The 25,157-nt window shown below is 42.4% G+C and overlaps 1 protein-coding gene across 1 annotated transcript in view; it reads left to right on the top strand.

The window, feature by feature from the left end:
* Positions 1-4,798, top strand: part of CACHD1 (cache domain containing 1) — a 303,229-nt gene extending 298,431 nt beyond the window's left edge. The window contains exons 26-27 of the mRNA XM_069232515.1: positions 1,507-1,608; positions 3,059-4,798. Coding sequence (XP_069088616.1) covers positions 1,507-1,608; positions 3,059-3,297 — 341 coding nt within the window. The 3' untranslated portion in view covers positions 3,298-4,798. The remainder of the gene's footprint in view (positions 1-1,506; positions 1,609-3,058) is intronic.
* The last annotated feature ends 20,359 nt before the right edge of the window (positions 4,799-25,157 follow it).

Below are 25,157 nucleotides of genomic sequence, written 5' to 3'. Positions count from 1 at the left end.
GTTCCATCTTCTCTTGGCATCCTCTGGTTCACAAGTTTAATGACATTGGGCATAAGCTTTTCTGATGTGCCTGCCACCTTTTTTGTTTTTTTCAGTAATAAAATGGGCGAGATATATAAACTTTACTTAGATCTGGGCTTTCTCTGCCACCATGAGTTACGATTTTCGATGCTTGTGATGTTGTTGAATTGTGCAGTTAGAGCAATTAATTTGAAGCCATAACCAACTTGAGGACTATTAAATAGTACTGTCAAACCTAGATTATGAAGCAGAATAGTATGTGAGTAAACACGCTACATGATAAACCAGAAGAGGCAGTAATCTTTTTGTGCAGCTTGCCCTTGGACACAAAATAAGAGCATCCTTGACCCTGTTTGGATCAGGAAATCGAAGGATATGGTGTTGCATCATCCCTATGGTGCCCTGTCTGCTGCCACTGTTCAGTTAATGTTCAAAGGGCCAGGTTAAACTTAACATGCTGTTTTCAGGTAATGTGTTTTTAAGAGAGACCGTCAATCTGCTGGTGCCCTTTGATGGATATGGCCATCCAAAAAAGAGCTCTCTCCAACAGAGACCTCCAGGCCTGAGACCAAATACAAAACATTGGATGGCCAAGTGGATATGGTCATCATGTTCTTGGCCTCTCTTAGACCAAACTATCGATTGCTTATCCCATCTCTCTCACTGAACACCTAGCAGTAGAAGACCCAGTGTTTGCTCCAGGATAAGGAGAAAATTGATGGGTATTTATTGCGCACTGGAAAAAACAGCATGGCTTCAAACTACAATTTTTTACTTTTTGTTCTTAAATAAGAACCCCACCAAACTTCTCAAGCACATAAAACCTTTGCTGTGGGTCCAGCTACAAACAGTCATTCTGTTAACTAGTGATGTTTTATAGCTGGTCCCAGTTAATAATGCCTCTGAGATGAGCTCCAGAACGGCATTCCGGTAAACAACATCAAAGGATTATTCGAGGTTTAGCTCCACTGATTCAGACATCATCAAATAAGAGTTCCAGGTTGCTTTCTCTGCCTATGGTGTCCCTGTGACTCAAAAATGGCCTTCCTGTCAGCAGTGCTCACTAGCATATTGCTATTAAATATATTTCCTCATTGATAAAGCTTTTAAGCACAGTCAGCGTGCCTTACTATTGTATTAAATGTTTAAATATTTTACCGAGAATCACATTGTCCCTCAGATTTCACCATGGAGATAGATATGCAGACGTAAGTATTTTGAAATGACCATGTAACTTGCACTAATTGACCATAAGGTGCATTGCTCTTCATTAGGTTAATTAGCACTGCCTTTAATGCTAGTATTTCACACCCTGTCTGAAAAAGTTCCATTTACTTTTAGTAACAGGGCAAGCCTCCTTTTTACTCCCAAAACTAAATAATCACATGTATTATGCTACTTTGATAAGTTGCTCTTTGTTAACCTTTCACTAATATGTGATAATCCATCTAATAACTTATGCAATTTGTTTTATCTTTTCAACAGTCAGCAACACTCGATTTATAGCGGCTGTAATAGAGAGACATGCACACAGTCCAGAACGTCGTCGCCGTTACTGGGGCAGGTCTGGAACTGAGAGCGATCACGGTAAGACTTTCTGCTTCTTCTAGTTTGGCTGTAGTGCACATTCCTTGGAATATTGTGCAACAAAACAGGTACTAAATGTAACTCTGTACTTGATGATGAAATATTAGCTTGATGGCATGTGTGGCTGTAAATACACATGCTCTGCATACTTCCGCCATCTAGTGTTGGGTCCGGGAAGTTGCAAGTTGTTCTTTTGACAAGTCTTTCGAGTCAAGAGGTAGTGGCTCCCTCTCTTGCTGGCAACGCGCATGGTCCTCAACTCCTTCAGATTGTTTTCTTCCACTGTCGGGTCACGTCGTGTTTCCATGGAGCTCACGTTTGAGACCGTAATAAGTCTCTTCCGTTCGGGAAACCCTCTCCAACCCCGTCGGTATTGTTTCTGATCGTGTTTTCTTTGTCCCTTTGTGTTCCAGGATCGAAGAAAGCTTTGTTTCATTCAAACTCTTTTTATTGAGGCCCTCCGGGCCCTTTCCCTTAGGGCAGCCATTTTCTCCATCATACACCTCGGAGAATGAAAGACTGAAGAACGGATGCCTTTTCGTTTCTGTCAGAAGTGTCATTCCACATTCCCTTAGACCGACCAACATCAGGTCTGTAACCACTGCTTTTCGCTGGAGCATAGTAAAGAAGATTAGGATGTCTGCCAATCCTTCAGCTCAAAGAAGACTCTGCACAACAGAAAAGCTCATGGCCAAGTAATGCAGAGAGAAGGAGTCACTACCTCGTGACTCAAATGACTTTTGGATCAAAAATAACTTGCAGCCTTCTGGACCCAACACTAAATGACGGAAGTATGCAGAACATATGAATCTACGGCACTACATGCCACTTAAAGATGCTTACTCATTAGTAACATTTTCCTTTGGCAGTTCTTTGACTATTCACTGTCCACAAACTGAACTACCAGTTTTCAAAGTTCATTCTTAAGTCTTTTATGGAATACACAGGCTTTGTGCAAGACATCTATTTTCAAAGTTATGTCCTCAGTATTGTTGTTTGGATCAGCTATTGTCTATTCACCAAACACTCAAATTAAAGCTTGGTCATGGTCACCGCATTCATTGGCCCTGGTCATCTTAAAAACCTGAGGATTTTAAATCAAACAACAAATCACATTGAGACAAACTTTTTTAAACTCAGTGTTGTATTCAAATCCACATTGTAATGTCTAATGGGGTCTGTGTTCAAATCAGCATGTAGACTAATTTCTTACCCCTTCTTCACTGACAGTTATTTGTGAAATTTGTTGCACAAATGCACAAGTTTAAAATCGTGTTCCTACCAAGATGGTTCTGGTAATTGGAGTAACTGTATTTGTTCTGTAAAGGTTCTGGTTTAATTTGACTTGCATGTGTTTTTTAAAAGTACTAATCCATTTGCTTTGTAAATATTAATACCTTTTAGAGTTAAAAAAATGAGTTACAAAAGACTTGTGTGTTTTTTCCCTTAGGATACAGCACCATGAGTCCTCAAGAAGATAGTGAAAACCCTCCAGGCAGTAATGACCCGATGTCCGCCGGAGTTGATGTGGGAAACCACGACGAAGATCTAGAGCTCGATACACCTCCTCAAACTGCTGCTCTACTCAGTCACAAATTTCACCACTACAGATTACATCACCCAACCCTTCATCACAGTCACCACCTGCAGGCTGCAGTCACAGTACACACTGTTGATGCAGAATGCTAATGACTGTTGTCTTTTGACACTGGGGTGTCTTAAGCATCCTTGAGCAGCATTTGACAATTTGTATTTGTGCATTCAAAAGTGGTTTTACTAATTTCCATGAGCTATTAGTTTTCTAGGAGGATTTATAGCCGGAAAATGTTTCTCAATGCGCAAGATTGAATTGGACCAGTCCTATAGAAAAGAGGATTTATTTTTGGAACTCGTGTTCCTCAATGGAAGGCTTGGAACTGGACCTGTCATGTTGAGCGGGAAGCATGCACACCTTCAAATGAAGGAACTATTTTTTATAACTAACATTTGAGAACTCTTACGTAGCTGAGCCATGGAAGTTATGTGCTTTCTTCAACTGGAAAAAATGCAAATCTGTGAAACGCAGATTGGGAAGAAAGAACTTTTCCTTTCATGGGAATGTTTGTGTTTTTTTGTTTTTTTTTAATCGAAAGACATTATGTTGCATTTGTTATGTGCAGCTTATAATATGGAAAAATGCATCTCAAAATTTTTAAGCAAAGGATTATTTTTCTACTATTTATTGATTCTACAATTGTCAGTGAACTATTGAAAGACACTTTCCACTATCTGCCAGCTGCATACATTCTGTGTTTGTGAAGTGGTCCTCAAGAACATTCTGTTTCTCCGGAGCAACAAATCCACTGCCTACCACTTCACAAGAGGGAAATGAAGAAATCTCTAACTTGTTTACAATAAACTTTTATTCCCTGATCAACTGTTTTTAAATTCAAATGTGGCGTACAGTGTTTTACCAGCATTTATTAGCTAATGCCTTTTTTGCAGATTTTTTTTAAGTACTTCAATTTTGGCGACCCTGGAGGAAGAGGATCTAAAATAATAAACATTTTAAGCACATTAAGGATTAAGAATATAACGTATTTCAACCAGATTAGTTCTTGGCACCTCGTGCTTTATTTAAGATGTATTTCACCTGGAACCAATCAGCTTCCCTAATACAGTGGTAGAGGGAATTATAAAGGGTACATGCCATATTTGGCTTTCACTTCATGGTTGCAATACCTTTAGATGTGTGCAGATCACTGACCATTCAAAGTAATTCTAAAAAGTAAAGATCAGTGATTTTTTTGTATTTTATTGATATATTTAATACCGTGTGTGCAAACCTATTTTATTACAACACTGTACCTTAATTATGCTTGTGATAGCAGGACACTCCTTTATACTGTGTATAAAACGTCTATCCCCTGATTTAATGACCTGTATATGTATAAGTGTGATTTCACAATTTACTTGTGACTGTGCAGTGATGGCTTCACTCAGTTTTCATTTCCCTGTTTTAAGTAATTACAAGTACCTCTGAAGAATAAATGCATAAAAAGCTAAATGATCAATTCAGATGTATTTCCCACTTGTATAGAACAGAAATGTAAATATATTTTGTAAGCAAATTAAACATGTTGTCTGAAGTGCTTTAGAAAGAAGACAAAGAGGGGGAATAACATTCATATTAAAAAAGATACTGTATAAACCTTAAGAATACGATGTTGGTCCATGTTGGGGTGTTCTACTGTTTCTGCTGGTTGTTCATTTACTTCCTAGTGCAATGTGTAGACGTTTATACTATTCTTTATGCATCTGAGAGGCACGTCCCCTAGTACTTTACCTTTCTCTGGTGTTTATACTGTATTTAATAGTTAAACTCGAGAAATATAATACAAGTAACCACACCTAGTACATCAGGGCAATGTAATGAGTTAAAATGTATTATTTTTCAAACTTTTTTCTCGCATCCCATATATACATTTTTTGGATACCTTTCAATGCAAGGCACATTCAGAGTGACTTTGTTTCGGTATAATTAATCTGTGTAATTTAGCAGTGATCCAATGTGAAACAAACATTTGCCTATAGTGTTGAAGGAAAGGGTCAAATTGCGGGAAATTGGTTCTTTTTATTTTTTTTGGTCCTCATACACCTCACCGATAAGTCACACCTTATTTCCAGCAAGGTCTACTTGTATTTGAAACCAACGGTGGACATATCACCCTAGGAGGACCCTGTATCCACCTGCTCAGCCCACCTGGGGAACCCCAGTGGCTGGCCCAGATGTAAGAGAGGGGGAGAATTTAAATCATCAGACAAAGTGTCCCTACAGAAGGGGGGGGGGGGGGGGTGGGGAGGGACCCCTTCCAGAAGCAGAGCCCATAAGTAACATTTTTTCCTCCTCTGCTCAGGACTGCCCACCTTAAGATCTAATTTAGCTGTTTTCACATACATATCCAACCAGCTCCTATATAGTGGCAGGGCTGCCGTCATCCATTTTAAACAAATCTCTCTTCTAGCTAACAAAATAGCGAAGAACACAAAGTTCCTATTATTTTCCTATTAGTTCCGATTTTCCCAAAAATAATTAGGGGAAGCCTCAGTTCCTTTCCTACCATCTGTGACAGCGCACCCACCGCTTCCGTCCAAAAGGAAATCACTCCCGGGCATAAACATATGAACGTCTGCGGCCTTCGAAGCTCCACATTTGAGACAGTTCACCACTTCGCCTTTCTTTATCTTCGTGAGTTTCGCTGGGGTGATGTAAGCTCTATGTATCACTTATAGATGATTCTTCCTCAACGGGGCGGCCTTAACTACCTTAAAACACATTCTCATTGACTCTTGCCATCCCAACTGCGCCGTTTCTTTTGTCATGGTGCCTTGCCACAACTGCTCTGGCAACTTAAAATCTCTGTCCCTCTGCTCCAGAATCTCCCAATACCACCTTGCAATCTTACTGCCATTGGGGGAGCCGTTAAAAAGATCTTTTGATAAAGGGTTCTCCCCCTGACGGCTTCGTTGAGTGGACTGTGCCCAGGAAGCCAGTTGGAAATATTTGAACCTAGACAGAGTGCCACCTGTCATAGCACTCAGTTCTTCCCAGGAAAGTAACATCGTATCCTGTATAAGATCACCCCAGTATTCTAAACCGGTATCTCTTAATGGTTTGGCCAAAGCGTCTTTCAAACATTCTGGAGTGCCCAGGGAATCCCAAATAGGGGCTAGCTGATTATAGTAATCAATCTTCATGGTGGATTTCACCTGATACCAACACATTGCTGCCTCCCTCAGAACTTTTAGTCGAATTTTCTTTAAAAATCTTGGGTCTCCAAACTTAAAAAGAAACTGTTTTTCTGCCCCCTGAATGTTACATGTCATTGCTTTAAACATTACGCCTACAGCTGAATCATCCAAAGAAGTAAATAACATTCTCGAATTTCTCATCAGGAAGGCCCAGGCATATAGCTGTAGATCCGGCAATGATCAACCTCCCTTCTCTCTCCTCCTCCGCAGCTTTTTCCACGCCATCCTGGGACCCTTACAAATAAAAAAAGTGATAGCCTGTTGAAGTTTCTTAAGATATCTGCCATCCATTAATAGCGGAATGGCATTCTGAATAAAATTAATTTTGAAATAAAACATTTTAACCAGGTTTACCCTTCCCAGTACTGTCAGTGGCAGGTAGGCCCAGCCCTTCATTAAATTAATGCACTCTACAACCAATGCTTCTTGGTTTTTCACCACTAACTTCTCAATATCATGTGTAATTAGTAACCCTAAATAACGTATTTCAGCCTTCCCTTGCCAATCCTGATTCCATACCATCATTTCTGACTTCTCTGAGTTAACCTGATAGCCAGAGACAAAACCAAAATCCTCAGCTAATCTTCGTAAGGCTGGGAGGGCAGTTGATAGATCAGCGGTGAATACCATTAAATCATCTGCATAAAGTGCAACTTTCCTCTCCCACTGTTCCCATTTAAAAGCAACTATTTCAGAACACTGTCTTATTTTCCTGTCGAAGGGTTCAATATACAGATCAAACAAGAGTGGAGACAATGGACACCCCTGCCTAGTTCCCCTGGATATCCTAGAGCAATTTGTTAGTTCCCCATTAATTGAGATTCTAGCAGAGGGGTCAGAATAAATCAGTTTAATGGCTTTACAGAAGTTATTCCCTAAATTATAACTATTCAAAATATGAACTAAATAACTCCAGTTGACCCTGTCAAAAGCCTTCATAGCATCCAGAGCTATAACCCCCAAGGGGGTCCTATGAGTAGTTGCCATATCTATTGCCCCAATCAAGGTGTGGGTCAGCTCATGTAGATACCTACCCTTTATAAACCTCTTCTGATCCGTGTTAATTAGATCCTTTACCACCAAATTTAACCTACCTGAAAGAACCTTTGCAAACAACTTGTAATCTGAATTCAGCAACGAAATGGGCCTATATGACTCACACCTAGTTGGGTTTTTACCTGGTTTCAGAATCAATGAAATGACTGCCTCATTCCAGGATGCCGGAATACGGGAGTCATTCGCAAATACCTCAGAGAACAATTTTAACAAAAAGGGCATTAATACCTGCTCCAAGGCCTAATACAATTCCCCCAGGAGACCATCTAGGCCTGCGGCCTTGCCCCCCTTACTTCCCCTCAAGGCAGCTATAATTTCATCTGGGGTGATAGGCCTATTTAACCAAAGCTGTTACTCCAAGGATAAATAGGGGACAGTATCTTCCCCCAACCAAGTTTGAACCGCCCGTTCAGTAACCTCAACCTCTTCTGTATAGAGTTGAGAAAAAAACTGTCCAAAAGCCCTCTTTATTTCCACACTCTCTCTAGTCCTCTGCCCTTGCTCTACCTCAATTTCCTTAATAGAATTTCTTACTTGATCCCTTTTTGTTTTCCAGGCTAGTAATTTCCCTGGGTTTTCCCCATTTTCAAAATGTGCCAACTTACTCGCTTCCCATCGCTGCATAAGTCTTGCTTGCAAAAGCGCTTCCACTTGGTGTTTCAGAACGTCCAATCTTTGCTGCCTTACCTGCTTCCCACCTTTGCCTATACTCAATAGCAGTCCTCTACAAATCTTCATTTCTTCCTCCATGAGCTCCAACTCCTCCCTATACGGCTTATTCTTATAACTGGCAATATTAATAAGAATCCCTCGTATCACCGCCTTATATGTGTCCCAAACCACATTGAATGGAGCTGAACCCATATTCACCTTAAACTCCTCAGTTTCTGCATGAAGCCTAGTTCTGACTTCTTCATCTAATAATAAAGAGCGATCCAATGTCCACCGACTTACCTCTCTCTCTCTCTCTTGCTAAATTCATTTTTAATACAACTGCTCCATGATCCGATAGATGAGGGGGAAGATACTCAATATTAAATATCCCACCACGCCATACCTGATCTACCAAGAAATAATCAATACGCGATGCATGGTTATACTTCTTATTATAATATGTAAAAGGCTGTTGAGGTCCCACTCTCTCTCACCACCAATCCTCCAATGCCCTTTCCTTCATCATCTTTTTCAAAAACTGCCTAGAATTTTAATTAATTACTGATCTACTTTTAGTTGATCTATCCAATTTATTATCTAATATTATGTTAAAATCCCCTGCCATTAACACTGGGTCTGAAAAATCCAACAATTGACAGAACAGCTTCTTAAGAGGCTCAGTATTGTCACTATTGGATCCATAAAACCCAACCAGGGTAAAAGGTCTACCAAATAACTTAACTTTAATTATTACCCACCTCCCTGCAGTATCTACCTTTTAATACTACTGGATCGCACTGATGTTTAAACACTATTGCCACCCCCCTGATATGAGAGCCCTGCTCAGTACATACACAACAACGAACCCACTTCTGTTTTCTAAATAAGGCTTTGCACTCTTCACCCGTTAAATGCATTTCTTGCAATATCAAAACCTGGGCAGGAAAATCCCTTAAATACTGTACGATCCTATCTCTCCTACCACTCACCCTCAGACCATTCACATTCCAAGAAAGTATTTGAAGTTTCCTCTGAGGGCAAACTCCTTGGGCTACTTCTTCCTTATATATCCCTTACGGGTTCACTAATAAACGGAGGTGTACAGGACTTTTTTCTTTTGTCAATATCCCTCCCATCTACTCCCCACCCTGTGCTCCCCTTACCTCCCTCTCGTGCCCCCCCAAGACACAACCTCCCCTCCCCCCTCCTGTGCTCCCCTCGCCCCCCCCTCGTGCCCCGCCTACCCCTCCCAGGAGTACCCCCTCCTTTATTCATGTCCATGACCCAATTTGAAGCACCATTCGGCCATCCCTCGGCAAGCAAGCACAGATTACTTCTCAATACCTCCATCTTTAATAGTCCCCAGGAGCTCATCCGCTGCTTTCACCCCTCTTATTTTATACATTTTGTTATTATGCACAATGTTGAGAATAGCAGGGCACTTCATCTGAACCGAGGCACCTAGTTTCCTCAACTCTTCCACCCGCCTCCCTAGCTTCCACTGCCTGTTTATAGTCACACTAGACAGGTGAAACCTGACCTCAAATGTAAAATGATCCCCCTTCAAAGTTTTCTGTTTAAGAGCCAAGGTCAAGAACTACTACTGAGACCTACCAAGCCAAAGCTGGATATCAGGGGCAGAGGAAACAGGAACCCCACTCCCCTGCGACGTATTAACCATTAACCAATGACAATCTCCTCATTAACCAAGACTTCTCCAACCTTCTGCTGGCCAACTAGAGTCCCTTGGAACGTCGCGGGTAGCTGGTGGGAACCATCTTCCCCTCCTGCCTCCACCTCCACTTCCACCTCTGGACCCCTTGAAACACTCCCATCCATTTCGCTTTCCGAAATCGCCAGATTGTCAGGGGATTTAACTTTTAAAAAAGTTTTTGCCGATGGAGTCAGTTTAGAGCTTCCTATTTTTTTCCTGCTTTTTTTTTACCTTTCAGGGGCTTTAAACCACCATCTCCACTTCCTTCCCCAATATCCAATTTAGCCCGTTGCAAACTTTGCCTTGCAAGAAGGGTATGGAGACTCATAGGATCCGCTTTATGCTGTACCATGCCCAGCTGGCTCTCCCCCGTCTCCTCACACCCACTGCCTCCTACCTTCTCATGGGGTGCTGTTATGCCGGAGAAAAGACGAATTCTGGAACTACTTGCCACTTTCTTCAAGCCTGTAGCTGCCCTGTCTCCATTCAGCAGCCTGTCAGCATCAGTACTGACTCTGCCTACCTTGCCCTAGAAGGGAAGTCGGGCTACTGCTTGCCTGGAACGACCCAGCTCCAAGCTGGCCCTGAGCCAGCACAGCCCAGAAGAGACGCCGGGACCCCCATTGAGGTCCTCACTATCCCGCCGAGGCGCTCCCATTCACAGGCATGGGAGCGCGAGAACCAGCTGAATCTTCCCCCGAGGATTCTTGGATTAACCCTCCAAAATGCTGGAGGCGTCGGCTGGTGTGCCGAGGAGCCGGTGAGTGCTTCAGTGCGCGTAGGGCAGCCGCCATGTTCTCCTGCGGGAAATTGGTTCACGTGTCTCCATACATATCATTAAGAAGCAGATCGTGCACAACACCCAATAAGGTTTGTCTCTGTCCCTAGTTGCAGTATAAAAGAACGACGTCACTTCCAATAATAGTTTGCTGCTTGAGATTGTCATAGATTCACATGTTTTTGCATTATTCAGCCACCTTGTGGTTGGGAGTAGAAAGGCATTGTTTAAAGGTGGACTCGAGAGAAGCGGACCGTAAACCCACAGTACCACGCAAGCATTTTAAAATCTATTTTCTATTATGGTCAATTGTGGAAAATATTTCAAATGTATGCAGCCGCATAATACAGATGATACAAGTAAAATTCCCTCTTCACTTTGAAGGAAATACAATATTATTAAACTGTATAATTATTGGTACATATAAATAACGTTTTCCTTATGTACAATAAAACTGTTCGGGTATCCTGTGCATCAACTGTCTTAAAAAAAAAAAAAAGACCAACGTCGGTGTGAAATGCGACTAACATAAATCAAAATGATTTAAAACTGGCTGCCCCACTGTTGCTTATTCGCGTGCTTGGAGATGCACACAGTATTATTTAGTGAACTTGTGAACTGAAAACCAGTCGCTGCTTTAATTATTTCGAGTAACAACAAATTCTCAAAGGAAACAGTTTTTTCACTGTGTGCACTTGGCTTATGTGAGGCATCTTTTCTCCTCAAAAGCAACATAACGGAATAGTTTGAGCAACCCGCCAAGCAAGTTTTCCTTTGTAATTGGTTTTCCGAACACATTTAGTGCATGTGATACAAAACGTTCCTGTGTTTGTTTTTGGGGTTTGTCTTCTCAATTTAACACATTAGTGGTCTTCTAACATCTAAATCATGTAAAGCTGTTTCTGTTGCATATTCTGGGCTTTGGAAAAATAAGATCCGAATACTTTGGTTATATATGGAATTGTAAAATGACGTTGGGTATAAATCTTGGATGACTGTGCAGTACCAGCTTATCCTGACCTACTTGTAGATATGATGGCTTTACAATCTGCCCGAATTTCAATTACCCTGCAAAGGGAAGATCTGATCATTCCGAAAGCCACCTTTAAAGTTAAAAATGTTGAGAACGCATCCATCATGCATTGGTTTAACAAGAAAAAAGAATATTCTACTTAGGTTCATAGTTAAATTCTGTGCCTGTGAAGATGTGTGGATTGGTGGGTAAAATTGCTTAGCTTTCTCTCTAAAGATGTGTACAGCAGGAGTTTGTACTGGACTCTCATATATGCAGTGCAAACAGATGATGGTGCTTAAACTGATGCATAACCCCATCCAGTAAATGTAACAAGTATCGATGTGTACCCTGAACAGAAAGTGGATGTATGGGTACACCATGTTTCCACTTTGCAGCATAAAATATATGTAGACAGCCTAAAGCCTCCATAACAATGCCCAGACATCTTTGTGGGGGTTTTAAGGAACCAAATTCTAAGATCTCATACACCAACATTACCCTGCCACATGGTTAGTAAATTCAGTAGCAGCAGTAACCTGGTGTACGATGACTACCATATTAATCATGTTATGACCTTCTGGATGTGGTGCTTAGAGTGTTTGAGTCCTCCCAGATCTCTTCCTTTGTTCTCCCTCCTGCACACCCCACCCCTCAACTGCCCACCAAATGTATCTGTAAAATCAGGATGTCTGGGGAATCCTATGCAGAGTTCCTTACCTGACTGACAGTGTATTGCCCATGGACTTTGGGTGAGGATACCGAGATGTGAAGTATTGGCATTTTGTGTGTTTGTCATGAATGAGTCCTTTTGATGATATTTCTATTGCTTTAATATTGTGTTGCATTGTAAGATTTATATAGTGCTTTCTAAACCTAATAAAGCCCAAGCGCTCTGATTTACATCAGGTTCCTGTCGCCTGTTTAGAATGCATGGATGAGTGGATGTTTGATGTGGCACGGCCACGTTGATAGATGTCGGGTGAAGTACATCATGTTCAAAGGTGTTCTTTAGACCCAATGCAGCAAGCATTGATGCCCGGAAGCATAAGCTGTCACAGAGAATGTAAGAATAGACATGCATTCTTACCTTTTTTTTAGAAATGGTGTCTACTCTAAATTTGACAGTCATGAAGTGCACAGCATTTGTATAGGTGGTGTCTACCAGAGAGTGTGATATGGAACCCATCAGGAAGCAACAGAGGGTACAACGCCTAGTTGGACAGTTGAGCAAACTAAGGGTTAATATGGTTAAAGGTTCATCCAGAGGCACAACCTCTTGAGGCATGGCGTAAAGCAGAGATTGAACTAGAGTTAAAAGAAACCTTCCCCGAAGGTACTGATAGGTAACCAGGGCTTGTAACAGTGCAGTAAATAGAAACTCCATCTAACCTTAGGCCCAGTGAGTCTTTATGGAAACATCAAATGCCCTTGCTGCTTTAAACCTGTTCGGATTGACTCCAGTCAGCTTACATGATTCTAGGACTTTTGGTCCCATTCTGCTGACCCTAACCATTGAGAAGATATTTCCACAGCATATTTTTATATCCTTATTTCTGTAGTATGCTTCTAACCACAGATTCCTTACCTTTATCATATTTTCCAAGTGCCAGACGAGATCTAGAAATTTTCTTAGCAGTGCTCCTGTGCGCTGCTGGGTGACATCGAGTTGACTGTGTACCACCCCAGGAGTGAGAGCAGAGCCGCATATGAGCACCACCCCAGCATAGACACTGATACTTTCCTTCCACACCTTTGAGCGCAGATCCAAAGCTCCTAAAAATGAAATTCAGTGTGTAAGGGATTTATAACCCTGCCTCCTATAACTACAGGTTTCAAGACGTGTTGTGGCTACAGAAAATTGATCATGGACATGCACAAGGTGTCTTTGAGGTTTGGGATCAGAGCCTGACTCTTGCGAAGAGTTCACCCTCCTGCACCCGAAGGCATTCTAGGAAGAGAAGCTGTACATCACTGAACAAAATAGGTTGTTGCAGGCCTTGGGTAAGTCCTGCTGCAAGTTGTGTTCTCGGTCCTGCTCTCCCTCTTGAGGTAATGTCGATGACAAGTCTTATTTGCAGTCGATGTCCAAACGAATACACAAGAAGGTAATTTAGAAATCGACCCTAATCCGTCACTCTGTCTAAAGAGCAATCACAAGAGCAATGTATTATCAGTCAGTCTCCCTCTCAATCTCCAGTTGTGGAATGAATCCCACAGTTGAACTTTGTGCCCAAAATTCCCAGGTCATCCGTGATGCTGCAGCAGATAAAGACCTATAAGGGGGCCATGCTGCTGCTTTTGTCTGTATTCCGCCGGCTCCCTCTGCTGTGCCTTTGAACCCAGGGATCCGCAGTGGCCATCAGTCTGATTACCACTGGTGGATCCGTCTCATTCAGTCTTAACTCTTTGAACCTGTTATGGGCCCAGTATCAACACCTGTGCAGATTTCCACCCAGGCTTCATGACTTGCGTCCCCCCCACTTTTTTTTTTTTTAACAAAATACCGTTCAACACATGCACAACCCCAAATAAATTGTATCTGCTGGGAGAAATGGAAAACAAACGTGTAACTACCTACTACAGCACCGTCCGCATCCTGCCCAAAACAAAGTCTCCTAAACGTAATACAAGAAACAATACAGAAAGAAATATATTATAACATTTTCTCAACTTCCTTGGCAACCGTGTAACATGGGACAACCTTTGAGGGGTACATTCAGTAAATTACAATTTTGTTTACCCCACCGGGGTACGAAACAATTTCTCTTTAGGGGACACCTTATCACCACATGAACTTCGGTGAATGACAACTTTCTTTGCCCCAGAGGTGTTTTGGACGATTTCACCTTTGAAAGCACCTTGCCACCAAATTAGACATCTTGAACACCCTCTCTACCTCCCTTCGCCACTCTTTACATATTCCACCATTGGTCGCCCTGCTCTTTCACTCTATTACCACATACTTCTGCCTACTCTGAAAGGCTTACTGAAACATGCATTTTACCCTTTCTTACCAAACCTGTTTTTTAACCTGCAGTAAATCTATCATGCACCTTTTTTCTTCCAAAATGGAGAACTCTGGGGATGTTTAACACCTTACTCATACAGAAATGATCTCATACCTGATCCAAAAAAATGTACACCATTATCTGAAATCAAAAATTCAGGGAACCCTTTCCTTGAAAAGACATCTCAGAAATTCGATGATATAAATGGTACTTCTGGCCATCTACTCTAATAGTCCATGAGCACAAATGAATACCGATGCTGGGCTGCTAAGAAAATTGAAAGTTCTCTCCACATCTATTCCCACCTTATTCCAAAGGCTACCAAGAAATTCTATAGGGTGCAATAGTGGCGAATATACCTTAAAACCTTTCTCTGAATTACTGCATATCTCACACTCTTTCACCACTGCTTCAATTTCTCTGCCCATCACAGGCCACCAGATGTTTGCTCTGATTCTTCTTTTACTCATCGTGAAACCTAAATGTCCTTCACAGCTCAATTTCATCTAATCTTTCCGCACACTAACAAGAGGAATTAATTGTTCTCCCTTTAGAAACACCCCCATCTTCAATAGACAATTTATCTGCAAATTTCACAAACATTTTTAACTCACTTTGCACACAAGCAAGCTCCCACATTCGGCACATCAATTGCTGCAATGAAACAATTTTCCATACCTTCATCATCAGAGTATCATCCTTGCGCCTCAGCAGGTAACCTAGAATAGAAGTCGCTTTTACACTTGCACATCCTGGAATGTTTGATATCAGAATTATGCTGTAATAACTTTGTAATAAGTCTAGCTATACTTGGTGTGGCACTCCTCACTTTTTCACCATTCAAAATATGCCCTAGTGGTTTAAGATCAGTCTAAGGTGAATTTGTTTCCCCATACAAAGCACAACTTTTCAGTTGCTCAAAAGCAATACTAGCAGTTCTTTTTCTATAATAGAATAATGCATTCAAGGTTATCTCAACACCCTTGATGGATAGGACTCCTCATTATAGTAATGCTGTATCAACACAGCACCTAACCCATGTTTGCTAGCATCCATCGTGATAATACATGGTAGCATCAGATCATGACAAGTGATTTTGCATTAACCATTTCAGACTTTATGTAATCAAAGGTAGTTTGACAAACAGCCCATACAAAGGACACAGATTTTCTCAACATATTCACGAGATTTTTCATTTTGGTAGCTTAATCTGGAAGAAACTTTAAGTAAAACTTGCGCAACCACTATAAAAACAGTGCAACATTTCCTTGTCTACAGGCGCGAGACATTTAACCACAGCTTTCACAAACCTAGCCTAGGCATCATGCCAGCAGAAGAAATAACCTGCCCCAAAAGTTTTTTTTTCTCCAAAACTCACATTTTTGTTTTTTCACCACAGCATCTTTAATATATATATATATATATATATATATATATATATATATATATATATATATATCCAGCATCTCAATTAAAATTCAGTCATATTCTTGTAGATCCCCAGCAAAGACCAACACATCACCTTGGTGCACAGTAATTCCATGCACATCACCCAGAAGTTGAAACATGACTCTTTGGTCATAGTTCTTTTGCACACTGAATTAATTTTTTTTAGAAATCATCGGAAGTCTGCCAAGAGTGAAAGTAAAGCTCCAGATCCACATTCAAAGGCATGGAAAGGAATGAACTGACGCTGTCATGCAGGGCTGGGGCTTATATCCAGCTGTTCTCCATCACTTTCTGGGACGGTATGAGTCAATGTGGAGCCACCTAGCTGTGTGAGGGAACATTGCTAAGAAAATTTCTTGAGCCAGTCTGACACCTGGGGAATATTCTAAGGGTGAGGGTACCAACAGAAAAAGCGTTAACAAAGGTAAATAACTTGTTCTTTAGGTTGAAAGTCCTACCAAATAGGAACTCTAAAGTTTATCAACACTATTTGATATGTGTGAGAAGTGTTTTTTTTTTTCCCCTGTTAAGCATGAGAACTAAGTCTGTATGCTCTCCCTACTAAAATATGCTGGATATAGGAGAGTCCTGTCTATCACAGGAAGAGAACATCTGTAGGTACCTGCAAAGCACCTACCTAGCCTAACGAGCAGTGGAGACTGTGCATTTACACGAAATGTGGGGGGCTTACCAAGAAAGACCTTGTAAACCAGATTTTATCACGAGCATGGTAGAGTTACTGCTAAAAGAACAAAAATTTGCCCCACTTGGGAAATAACCGTTGAAGCAGCAGTTGAAAATAGATGGAGGGTGAACCTAATTTATGTTCCCCTGCAACTGTCACCGGCCTCATTCTTTATAGATCGCACACTGACAGAACAAAACTCAATCCCCCCACCCCATGTTTTCGTTCAGGTCTACCCCTTTATGCAAGTGTTTTGTTTTTTTTGTGTTTTTTTTTTAAAGCTCCCAAGGTCTCTTGTTTTCAGCTATATAATTTCTTCCTAGGTATTTTACAATTTCATTATTAGTAGTAGTTTTCAATGTTAAAGCTGCAAAATAAGCTTGACTGGAAACCAGAGTATACAACCTGCAACTTAAATAATGTGTGCTTGTCAGTTTGAGAGCAAGAGGGAGAGAGAAAGACATATATTCAGAAGATCTAGTCCTGGCCTTTCGCCCACACCTCGGGAAAGCGAGTCCCTGTTTGTTTCATTAATAAGTGAGCAGCAGTGGCCCCTCCATAGGGGCTGTGGGTCCGCGCCCCTCTCCCTTTTTCCTGATGTGAAGAGTATCTGTCAGGCTGAACAAAAGTCAGTCTGACAAACTCTTCTGGTTCAGGTCAGGCAGCAAGGAGTTGGACATGGTTCAATGCACAGACTCCTGGCTGCCTGAGCTGAAATTTGCTGGACTGAAGAAGTCACAGCCCTGTGGGCGTGACATCTTCAGCCTAGCCAAGGTGCCTCAAGGCCCTCCCCCTCATGACTAGAGGGAACGCAACTGATTTCCCCGGACCTGAGGGCTTCAATTTTAAGCCCTGCAGTGCCCAGGGACGAGTTTCAAATTGTGGCAACTCGTCACAGAGTGGGGTGGGGTCAGCAGTCTAACTGACCCCATCCCACTCTGTGACGAGTTGGGATTGCTGCCTTACTTCATTGACTGAGAGCAGTTGGGCCCTGGGCAAGCAGTTGGAGATATTTTTCACAGCGTTTTTGTTCTCAAGGTGATTACGTTGCGTTTGGTTTTCCAGAGAGCACTGTTTAGTGAGGTTTTGCAAGGGGATATATATTTTCGAACGCATGTGTCATGTTTGCACGTATTTGTCTAATTGCAATTTACGTCCTGTCCTGTCCTGTCAGGCACAGTTCACTGGGAGTGCTCGTCACATATGAGAGGCACGCTGAACGGTCACCTTGATTTTATGCATGGCTCATTCACACAATTACATTTTTCGTTTGTTTCTTAACATGACATCTGATTTTTAGATGTATCGTAAGCGTTCGGCCTTGTGTATACTTGTAGTATACTTCTTATGGCTTAAAGCGGTTTAATTTGTTGGTTCCAGTGTCCTTTAAAAATTCTTGCTCGCCAGAGGTCAGCTCTGCCTTTTTATCCCTCCTCGTTCTGTTTCAGAGCAGTGGCCAACTACTGTATTATTCCACTTTCGTTTCTTTATCTGTTGCTGTGACTGACTTTTTTGTTACTTCTTTGTTGCTGCCTTTTTACTGTTTGTGTTTTAGGCTGGTAGCTACCTGTTTTATTGCAGCATTCCGTTCCTCCCACCTCCTCCCATGTTTCTGACATTTGTTTTGGCTTTATTCCAGTGTTGTCCTCATTTACCTCTGGCTCCTAAAATAAGCTTATTTTACAAAAGAAAAACTTCTGTTAACATAAAAAGAAAATACTTTTCCAGCCATATTTCCAATTTCTGTTCAGACGTTTCTGATGTCAGTAGACGGCAATGACCACCAAAATATGGCAGGAAAAGATGAAATTATGAGACAGGGTTGACCAATTTATGTGGCAAGAAAAGTCCAGTTCTCTATTTACAATGCCAATAGCTCTATCTCGAGAAAATGCAAGACCTATTGTTTTGCAAATGCTTGGTATTATGTACTAACACGTTTGCTCATAGGATTTCCTACAATCGCATTATTTTGGGGCGATATATTCTTAGTAATCCGTGAGGGTTGGTACCACATAATGAGGGGCTGCATATGTTGCATACTAGCATATATTTGATAGGATGGGACATGTTGAGTTTTTCTTAACATGTTTGTTATTGGACCTGTGATGTTTCATGTGTATATATATGTTCGATAACGTGTAGCTGCAGATACACATGCTGTGCATTATCCTGCCATCTAGTGTTGGGCTCGGAGTGTTGTTGTTTTTCTTCGAAGAAGTCTTTTCGAGTCACGGGACCGAGTGGCTCCTCCCTTTCAGCTCCATTGCGCATGGGCGTCGACTCCATCTTAGATTGTTTTCTTTCCGCCATCGGGTTCGTACGTGTTCCTCTTCGCTCCGTAATTCGAATCGGGGAAACTTAGAAAATCATCGAAATTCGTCCGTATTGTTTGCGTTTGGGACCGGTTTAGTATCATCACATCGGCACCGACAACAAGACCGCTTCAGCGGCCCTTCGGGTCTTCCGAACTTAATCGAGGCCTGGTCTGCCCGACCACACCCGTCGACAAAGAACTAATGGACCGGACCCCTTTCCGTTTCTGTCCGAAGTGCAACGCAAAGTATCCTTACACAGACCAGCATTGGGTTTGTAACCTGTGTTTATCGCCCGAACACAGAGAGGGTACTTGCGAGGCCTGCAGAGCGTTTCGATCCAAGAAGACCTTAAGAGATCGACGCGCAAGACGGTTACAGATGGCGTCGAAACAGTCGCAGCATCTCGACGCTGAGGAAGAAGAGATGCGGATATCCATCCAAGGTTCGGACTCGGATGAATCCGACGGGGATCGACCACAGACGGCGGCACAAAAGTGAGTACACCTGCCCCGTCCCACACCCAAGGTCAGGTCAAGAAACAAAAGGCCTCGGGACACCACTGCCGGAAGGCCATGGCTCAACCCACAGAAAAGATGGTGACCAAGTAACATCAGCACTGAAAAAGGCCAAATCAGTGCCGAAGACTTCCGACTCCGGTCGAGAAACCAGCACCGAAAAGAGTCGGCATCGAATAATCGAATCGAGTAAATCTCGAAAAAGCCACTCGGAGCCAAAACCAACAATCTCCATCGGGGTTTCGAAACCGAAAAAAACGGCTTCGGAGCCGAAAAAGACGTCCTACACTGAAGAGCAGGGGCTCTCTCTACAGCTCAAAGAAAAGCACAGATTTGAGCAGGAACTGGATCTAGAAGAGTATGATCAAACTCAGCAAAGGTTAGAGATCCAGAAACATACAGGGAAGATACAAACTATCCCTGCGCTCAAGTCCAAAAGAAAACTGACTTTTCACGAGACTGAGATGCAACCAAAGGCCAAAGTAGTTAGACCAAGATCACCACCACCACAATTCTCTCCACAAACGTCGCCACTTCAATCTCCACAGTTGTCACCAGTGGGTACACCAATGGCACAGTCACCCACACATACTGGGATGACTCAAGACAATGCGGACCCCTGGGATCTATACGACCCACCAGTTTCGGACAATAGTCCAGAGTGGTATCAGACAAAACCTTCGCCACCAGAGGACAGTACGTCCTACACGCAGAGCAGCAACATTTCACAATGTAACAATGCACTCAGAACCAGTGGAAGACGACTTCCTGTTTAACACTCTGCCATCCACGCTTGCATCGTATCAAAGCCTGCCAATGTTACCGGGCATGCTTAAATAAGCACAACAGGTTTTCCAAGAACCAGTGAAAGGGAGAGCAATCACGCCAAGGGTCGAGAAAAAATACAAACCGCCCCCGTCAGACCCTGTGTTTATTACACAACAGCTCCCTCCGGACTCAGTGGTTGTGGGGGCTGCAAGAAAACGGGCTAACTCTTGGTCATCAGGGGATGCCCCACCCCCTGATAAGGAAAGTCGTATATTCGACGCGGCTGGGAAAAGAGTGGCATCGCAGGCAGCCAATCAGTGGCGAATCGCCAACTCACAAGCCCTCCTTGCCCGATACGACCGAGCATATTGGGACGAGATGCAAGACCTCATCCAGCACCTCCCTAAAGAACATCAAAAACGTGCCCAACAAGTGGTTGAAGAGGGACTGGCCATATCAAATAACCAGATCCGCTCTGCAATAGACTCTGCTGATACAGCGGCACGAACTGTAAATACAGCAGTAACAATTAGGAGGCATGCATGGCTGCGATGTTCTGGGTTTAAACCAGAGATACAGCAAGCGGTATTGAATATGCCGTTTAATCAACAGCAACTATTCGGCCCAGAAGTGGATACCGCAATAGAAAAAATGAAGAAGGACACGGCCAAAGCCATGGGCGCGCTCTACTCCTCTCAATACAGGGGAACATTTAGGAAACCACAATTTAGGGAAGGGTTTAGACAGCAACCATCAGAACCATCTACCTCCCAAACAAAACCCACTTACCAATCTCAGTACCAGAGAGGGGGGTTTCGTGGTCCCTACAAAGGACAGTTCCCAAGAGGAAGAGGGAAATTCCAGCCTACCAAGCAGACCCCTTGTAGCAAGCAGTGACTTCAATGTCATACTTCCCCAACACACATCACCAGTGGGGGGGGGGGGGGGGGGGGAGATTAATGAAATACCACCACAATTGGACACACATTACCACAGACACGTGGGTTCCATCAATTATCCAACATGGTTACTGCATAGAGTTCACAAGATTCCCTCCAGATGTTCCCCCAAGAACGCACAGAATGTCAATACAACACTTAGACCTATTACAAATAGAAGTCCAAGCACTACTAGCAAAAGAAGCCATAGAACTGGTACCTTATCACCAGAGAGGAACAGGGGTTTACTCCCTGTATTTCCTCATCCCAAAGAAAGACAAAACGTTAAGGCCTATTTTAGATCTCAGAACACTGAATCTCTTCATCAAATCAGATCATTTCCACATGGTAACACTACAGGATGTAGTCCCCTTACTAAAACAAGGGGAATACATGACAACACTGGATCTAAAGGATGCGTATTTTCACATACCCATCCACCCATCTCACAGGAAATACCTCAGGTTTGTAATACAAGGCAAACATTACCAATTCAAAGTGTTGCCATTTGGAATAATGGCCCCCAGAGTATTTACAAAATGCCTAGCCGTAGTAGCAGCTCATTTAAGAAGAAATCACATGCATGTATTCCCGTATCTAGACGATTGGCTAATGAAAGCCAACAATCAACAACAATGTCAAAATCACACGCAATATGTAATAGATAATCTGCACAAACTTGGGTTTTCTATAAATTACCAAAAATCACATTTACAACCATCCCAAATACAACAATACTTGGGAGCAACACTCAGCACGCAAAGAGCAATTGCCACTCCAAGCCCACAAAGAGTCCAGTCGTTTCAAAATATAAAATCAAGCATGCAATCAAACCAACAATACACGGTCAGGTTTGTGATGAAACTACTAGGCATGATGTCCTCATGCATAGCTATTGTCCCAAATGCAAGACTACACATGCGGCCCTTACAACAGTGCCTAGCAAAACAATGGACGCAGGCACCGGGTCAACTCCAAGATCTAGTGTTGATAAACCGCCAAACACACTCTTCGCTTCAATGGTGGAACCCTGTAAATTTAAACAAAGGGCGCCCTTTTCAAGACCCAGTACCTCACGCCATTATCACAACAGACACCTCCATGATTGGGTGGGGAGCACACCTCAACAATCACAGCATACAAGGTCAATGGGACAATCAGCAAAAACAACTTCACATAAATCATTTAGAACTGCTAGCAGTCTTTCTAGCACTAAAAGCCTTTCAGCCCCTTATAGCCCACAAACATATCCTTGTCAAGACAGACAATATGACAACAATGTATTATTTAAACAAACAAGGGGGGACGCACTCGTCACAACTGTGTATCCTAGCGCAAAAAATTTGGCACTGGGCAATTCACAACAACATTCGCCTGATAGCACAATATATACCAGGCATTCACAATCAGCTAGCCGACAATCTCAGTCGAGACCACTAACAGTCTCACGAGTGGGAAATATATCCCCAAATTCTAAAAGATCACTTCTACCACTGGGGGACACCAAACATAGATCTGTTTGCAACAAAAGAAAACTCAAAATGCCAAAACTTAGCGTCCAGATACCCACACCCTCAGTCCAAGGGCAATGCTCTATGGATCAGCTGGTCAGGGATATTTGCTTACGCTTTCCCCCCTCTCCCGCTCATTCCTTTTCTGGTCAACAAAATTAGTCAAAACAAACTCAAACTAATACTCATAGCACCAACGTGGGCTCGCCAACCGTGGTACACCACACTGTTGGACTTCTATGGTAGTACCACACATCAAACTACCAAACAGACCAGATCTGTTAACGCAACACAAACAACAGATCAGACACCCGAATCCAGCATCGCTCAACCTAGCAATCTGGCTCCTGAAATCTTAGAATTCGGATATCTAAACCTCTCAAAAGAGTGTATGGAGGTCATTAAACAAGCAAGAAAACCCACAACAAGGCATTGTTATGCTAATAAATGGAAAAGGTTTGTTTTCTACTGCAAGGCTAATCACATTACGCCGCTAAACGCCTCCATACAAAACATTGTAAGTTATTTACTACACTTACAAAAAGCAAATCTTGCTTTTTCTTCAATTAAAATCCATCTCACTGCAATATCTGCTTATTTGCAGATTACTCATACAAAATCGCTTTTTAGAATCCCAGTTATCAAAGCCTTTATGGAGGGACTAAAAAGAATCATACCCCCAAGAACACCACCATTACCTTCGTGGAATCTAAATATTGTACTAACACGACTCATGGGTCCTCCATTCGAACCCATGCATTCTTGTCAAATCCAATTCTGTACTTGAAAAGTAGCCTTTCTAATAGCCATCACTTCTTTACGAAGAGTTAGGGAAATACAGGCATTTACTATCCAAGAACCCTTTATACACAGATACATAAACATAAAGTGGTTCTCCGTACAAATCCAAATTTTTTACCAAAAGTCATATCACCGTTTCATCTAAACCAAACTGTGGAACTCCCAGTCTTCTTTCCACAACTGGAATCAATAGCAGAAAGAGCACTGCATACATTAGACATTAAAAGAGCGCTAATGTATTACATTGACAGAACAAAACAATTTCGGAAAACAAAACAATTATTCGTAGCTTTCCAAAAACCTCACGCAGGTAACCCTATATCCAAACAAGTCATTGTCAGATGGATAGTCAAATGTATTGAGACCTGTTACCTTAAAGCTAAGAGAGAATTACTCATTACTCCAAGGGCACATTCCACTAGGAAAAAAGGCGCCACAATGGCTTTTCTTGGAAATATACCAATGACAGAGATTTATAAGGCAGCCACTTGGTCTACGCCCCATACATTCGCTAAGCATTACTGTGTAGATGTGTTAGCAACACAACAAGCCACAGTAGGACAGACTGTACTGAGAACATTATTTCAGACAACTTCAACTCCTACAGGCTGACCACCGCTTTTGGGGAGATTACTGCTTTGTAGTCTATGCACAGCATGTGTATCTGCAGCTACACATGCCATCGAACGGAAAATGTCACTTACCCAGTGTACATCTGTTCATGGCATGTTGCGCTACAGATTCACATGCGCCCTCCCACCTCCCCGGGAACCTGTAGCCGTTTTAGTTGCATGTAAATTGTAAATATGTAAATAAACATTCCTTTGATACACAATATGTACATACATTCCTACTCCATTACATGAGCACCTCTAGTATTCTTACTTTACCAACTCCTACCTCACCCTTTGCGGGGAAAACAATCTAAGATGGTGTCGACGCCCATGCGCAATGGAGCTGAAAGGGAGGACCCACTCGGTTCCGTGACTCGAAAAGACTTCTTCGAAGAAAAACAACTTGTAACACTCCGAGCCCAACACTAGATGGCAGGATAATGCACAGCATGTGAATCTGCAGCGCAACATGCCACGAACAGATGTACACTGGGTAAGTGACATTTTCCATATATATATATATATATATATATGTTCGATGGCATGTGTAGCTTCAGATACACATGCTGTGCATTATCCTGCCATCTAGTGCTGGGCTCGGAGTGTTACAAGTTGTTTTTCTTTGAAGAAGTCTTTTCGAGTCACGAGATCGAGGGACTCCTCCCCTTTCGGCTCCATTGCGCATGGGCGTCGACTCCATCTTAGATTGTTTTCTTTCCGCCATCGGGTTCGGACGTGTTCCTCTTCGCTCCATGTTTCGGTTCGGAAAAGTTAGTTAACTATCGGAAAATTCGACGGTATTGTTTGCGCTCTGTATCGGGTTAGTAATAGTACATCGACACCTAAGAAAAGAAGAGCTCCGGCAGCCCTTCGGGGCTTACACTCCTCGGCGGGGCCTGGTCGGCCCGACCGCGTGCGTCTTCAAGACTCATGG

Source organism: Pleurodeles waltl, chromosome 4_2 (genome assembly GCF_031143425.1).
Source record: "Pleurodeles waltl isolate 20211129_DDA chromosome 4_2, aPleWal1.hap1.20221129, whole genome shotgun sequence".
Lineage (NCBI taxonomy): Eukaryota > Metazoa > Chordata > Amphibia > Caudata > Salamandridae > Pleurodeles > Pleurodeles waltl.
This window is presented reverse-complemented; position numbering and strand designations above follow the sequence as displayed.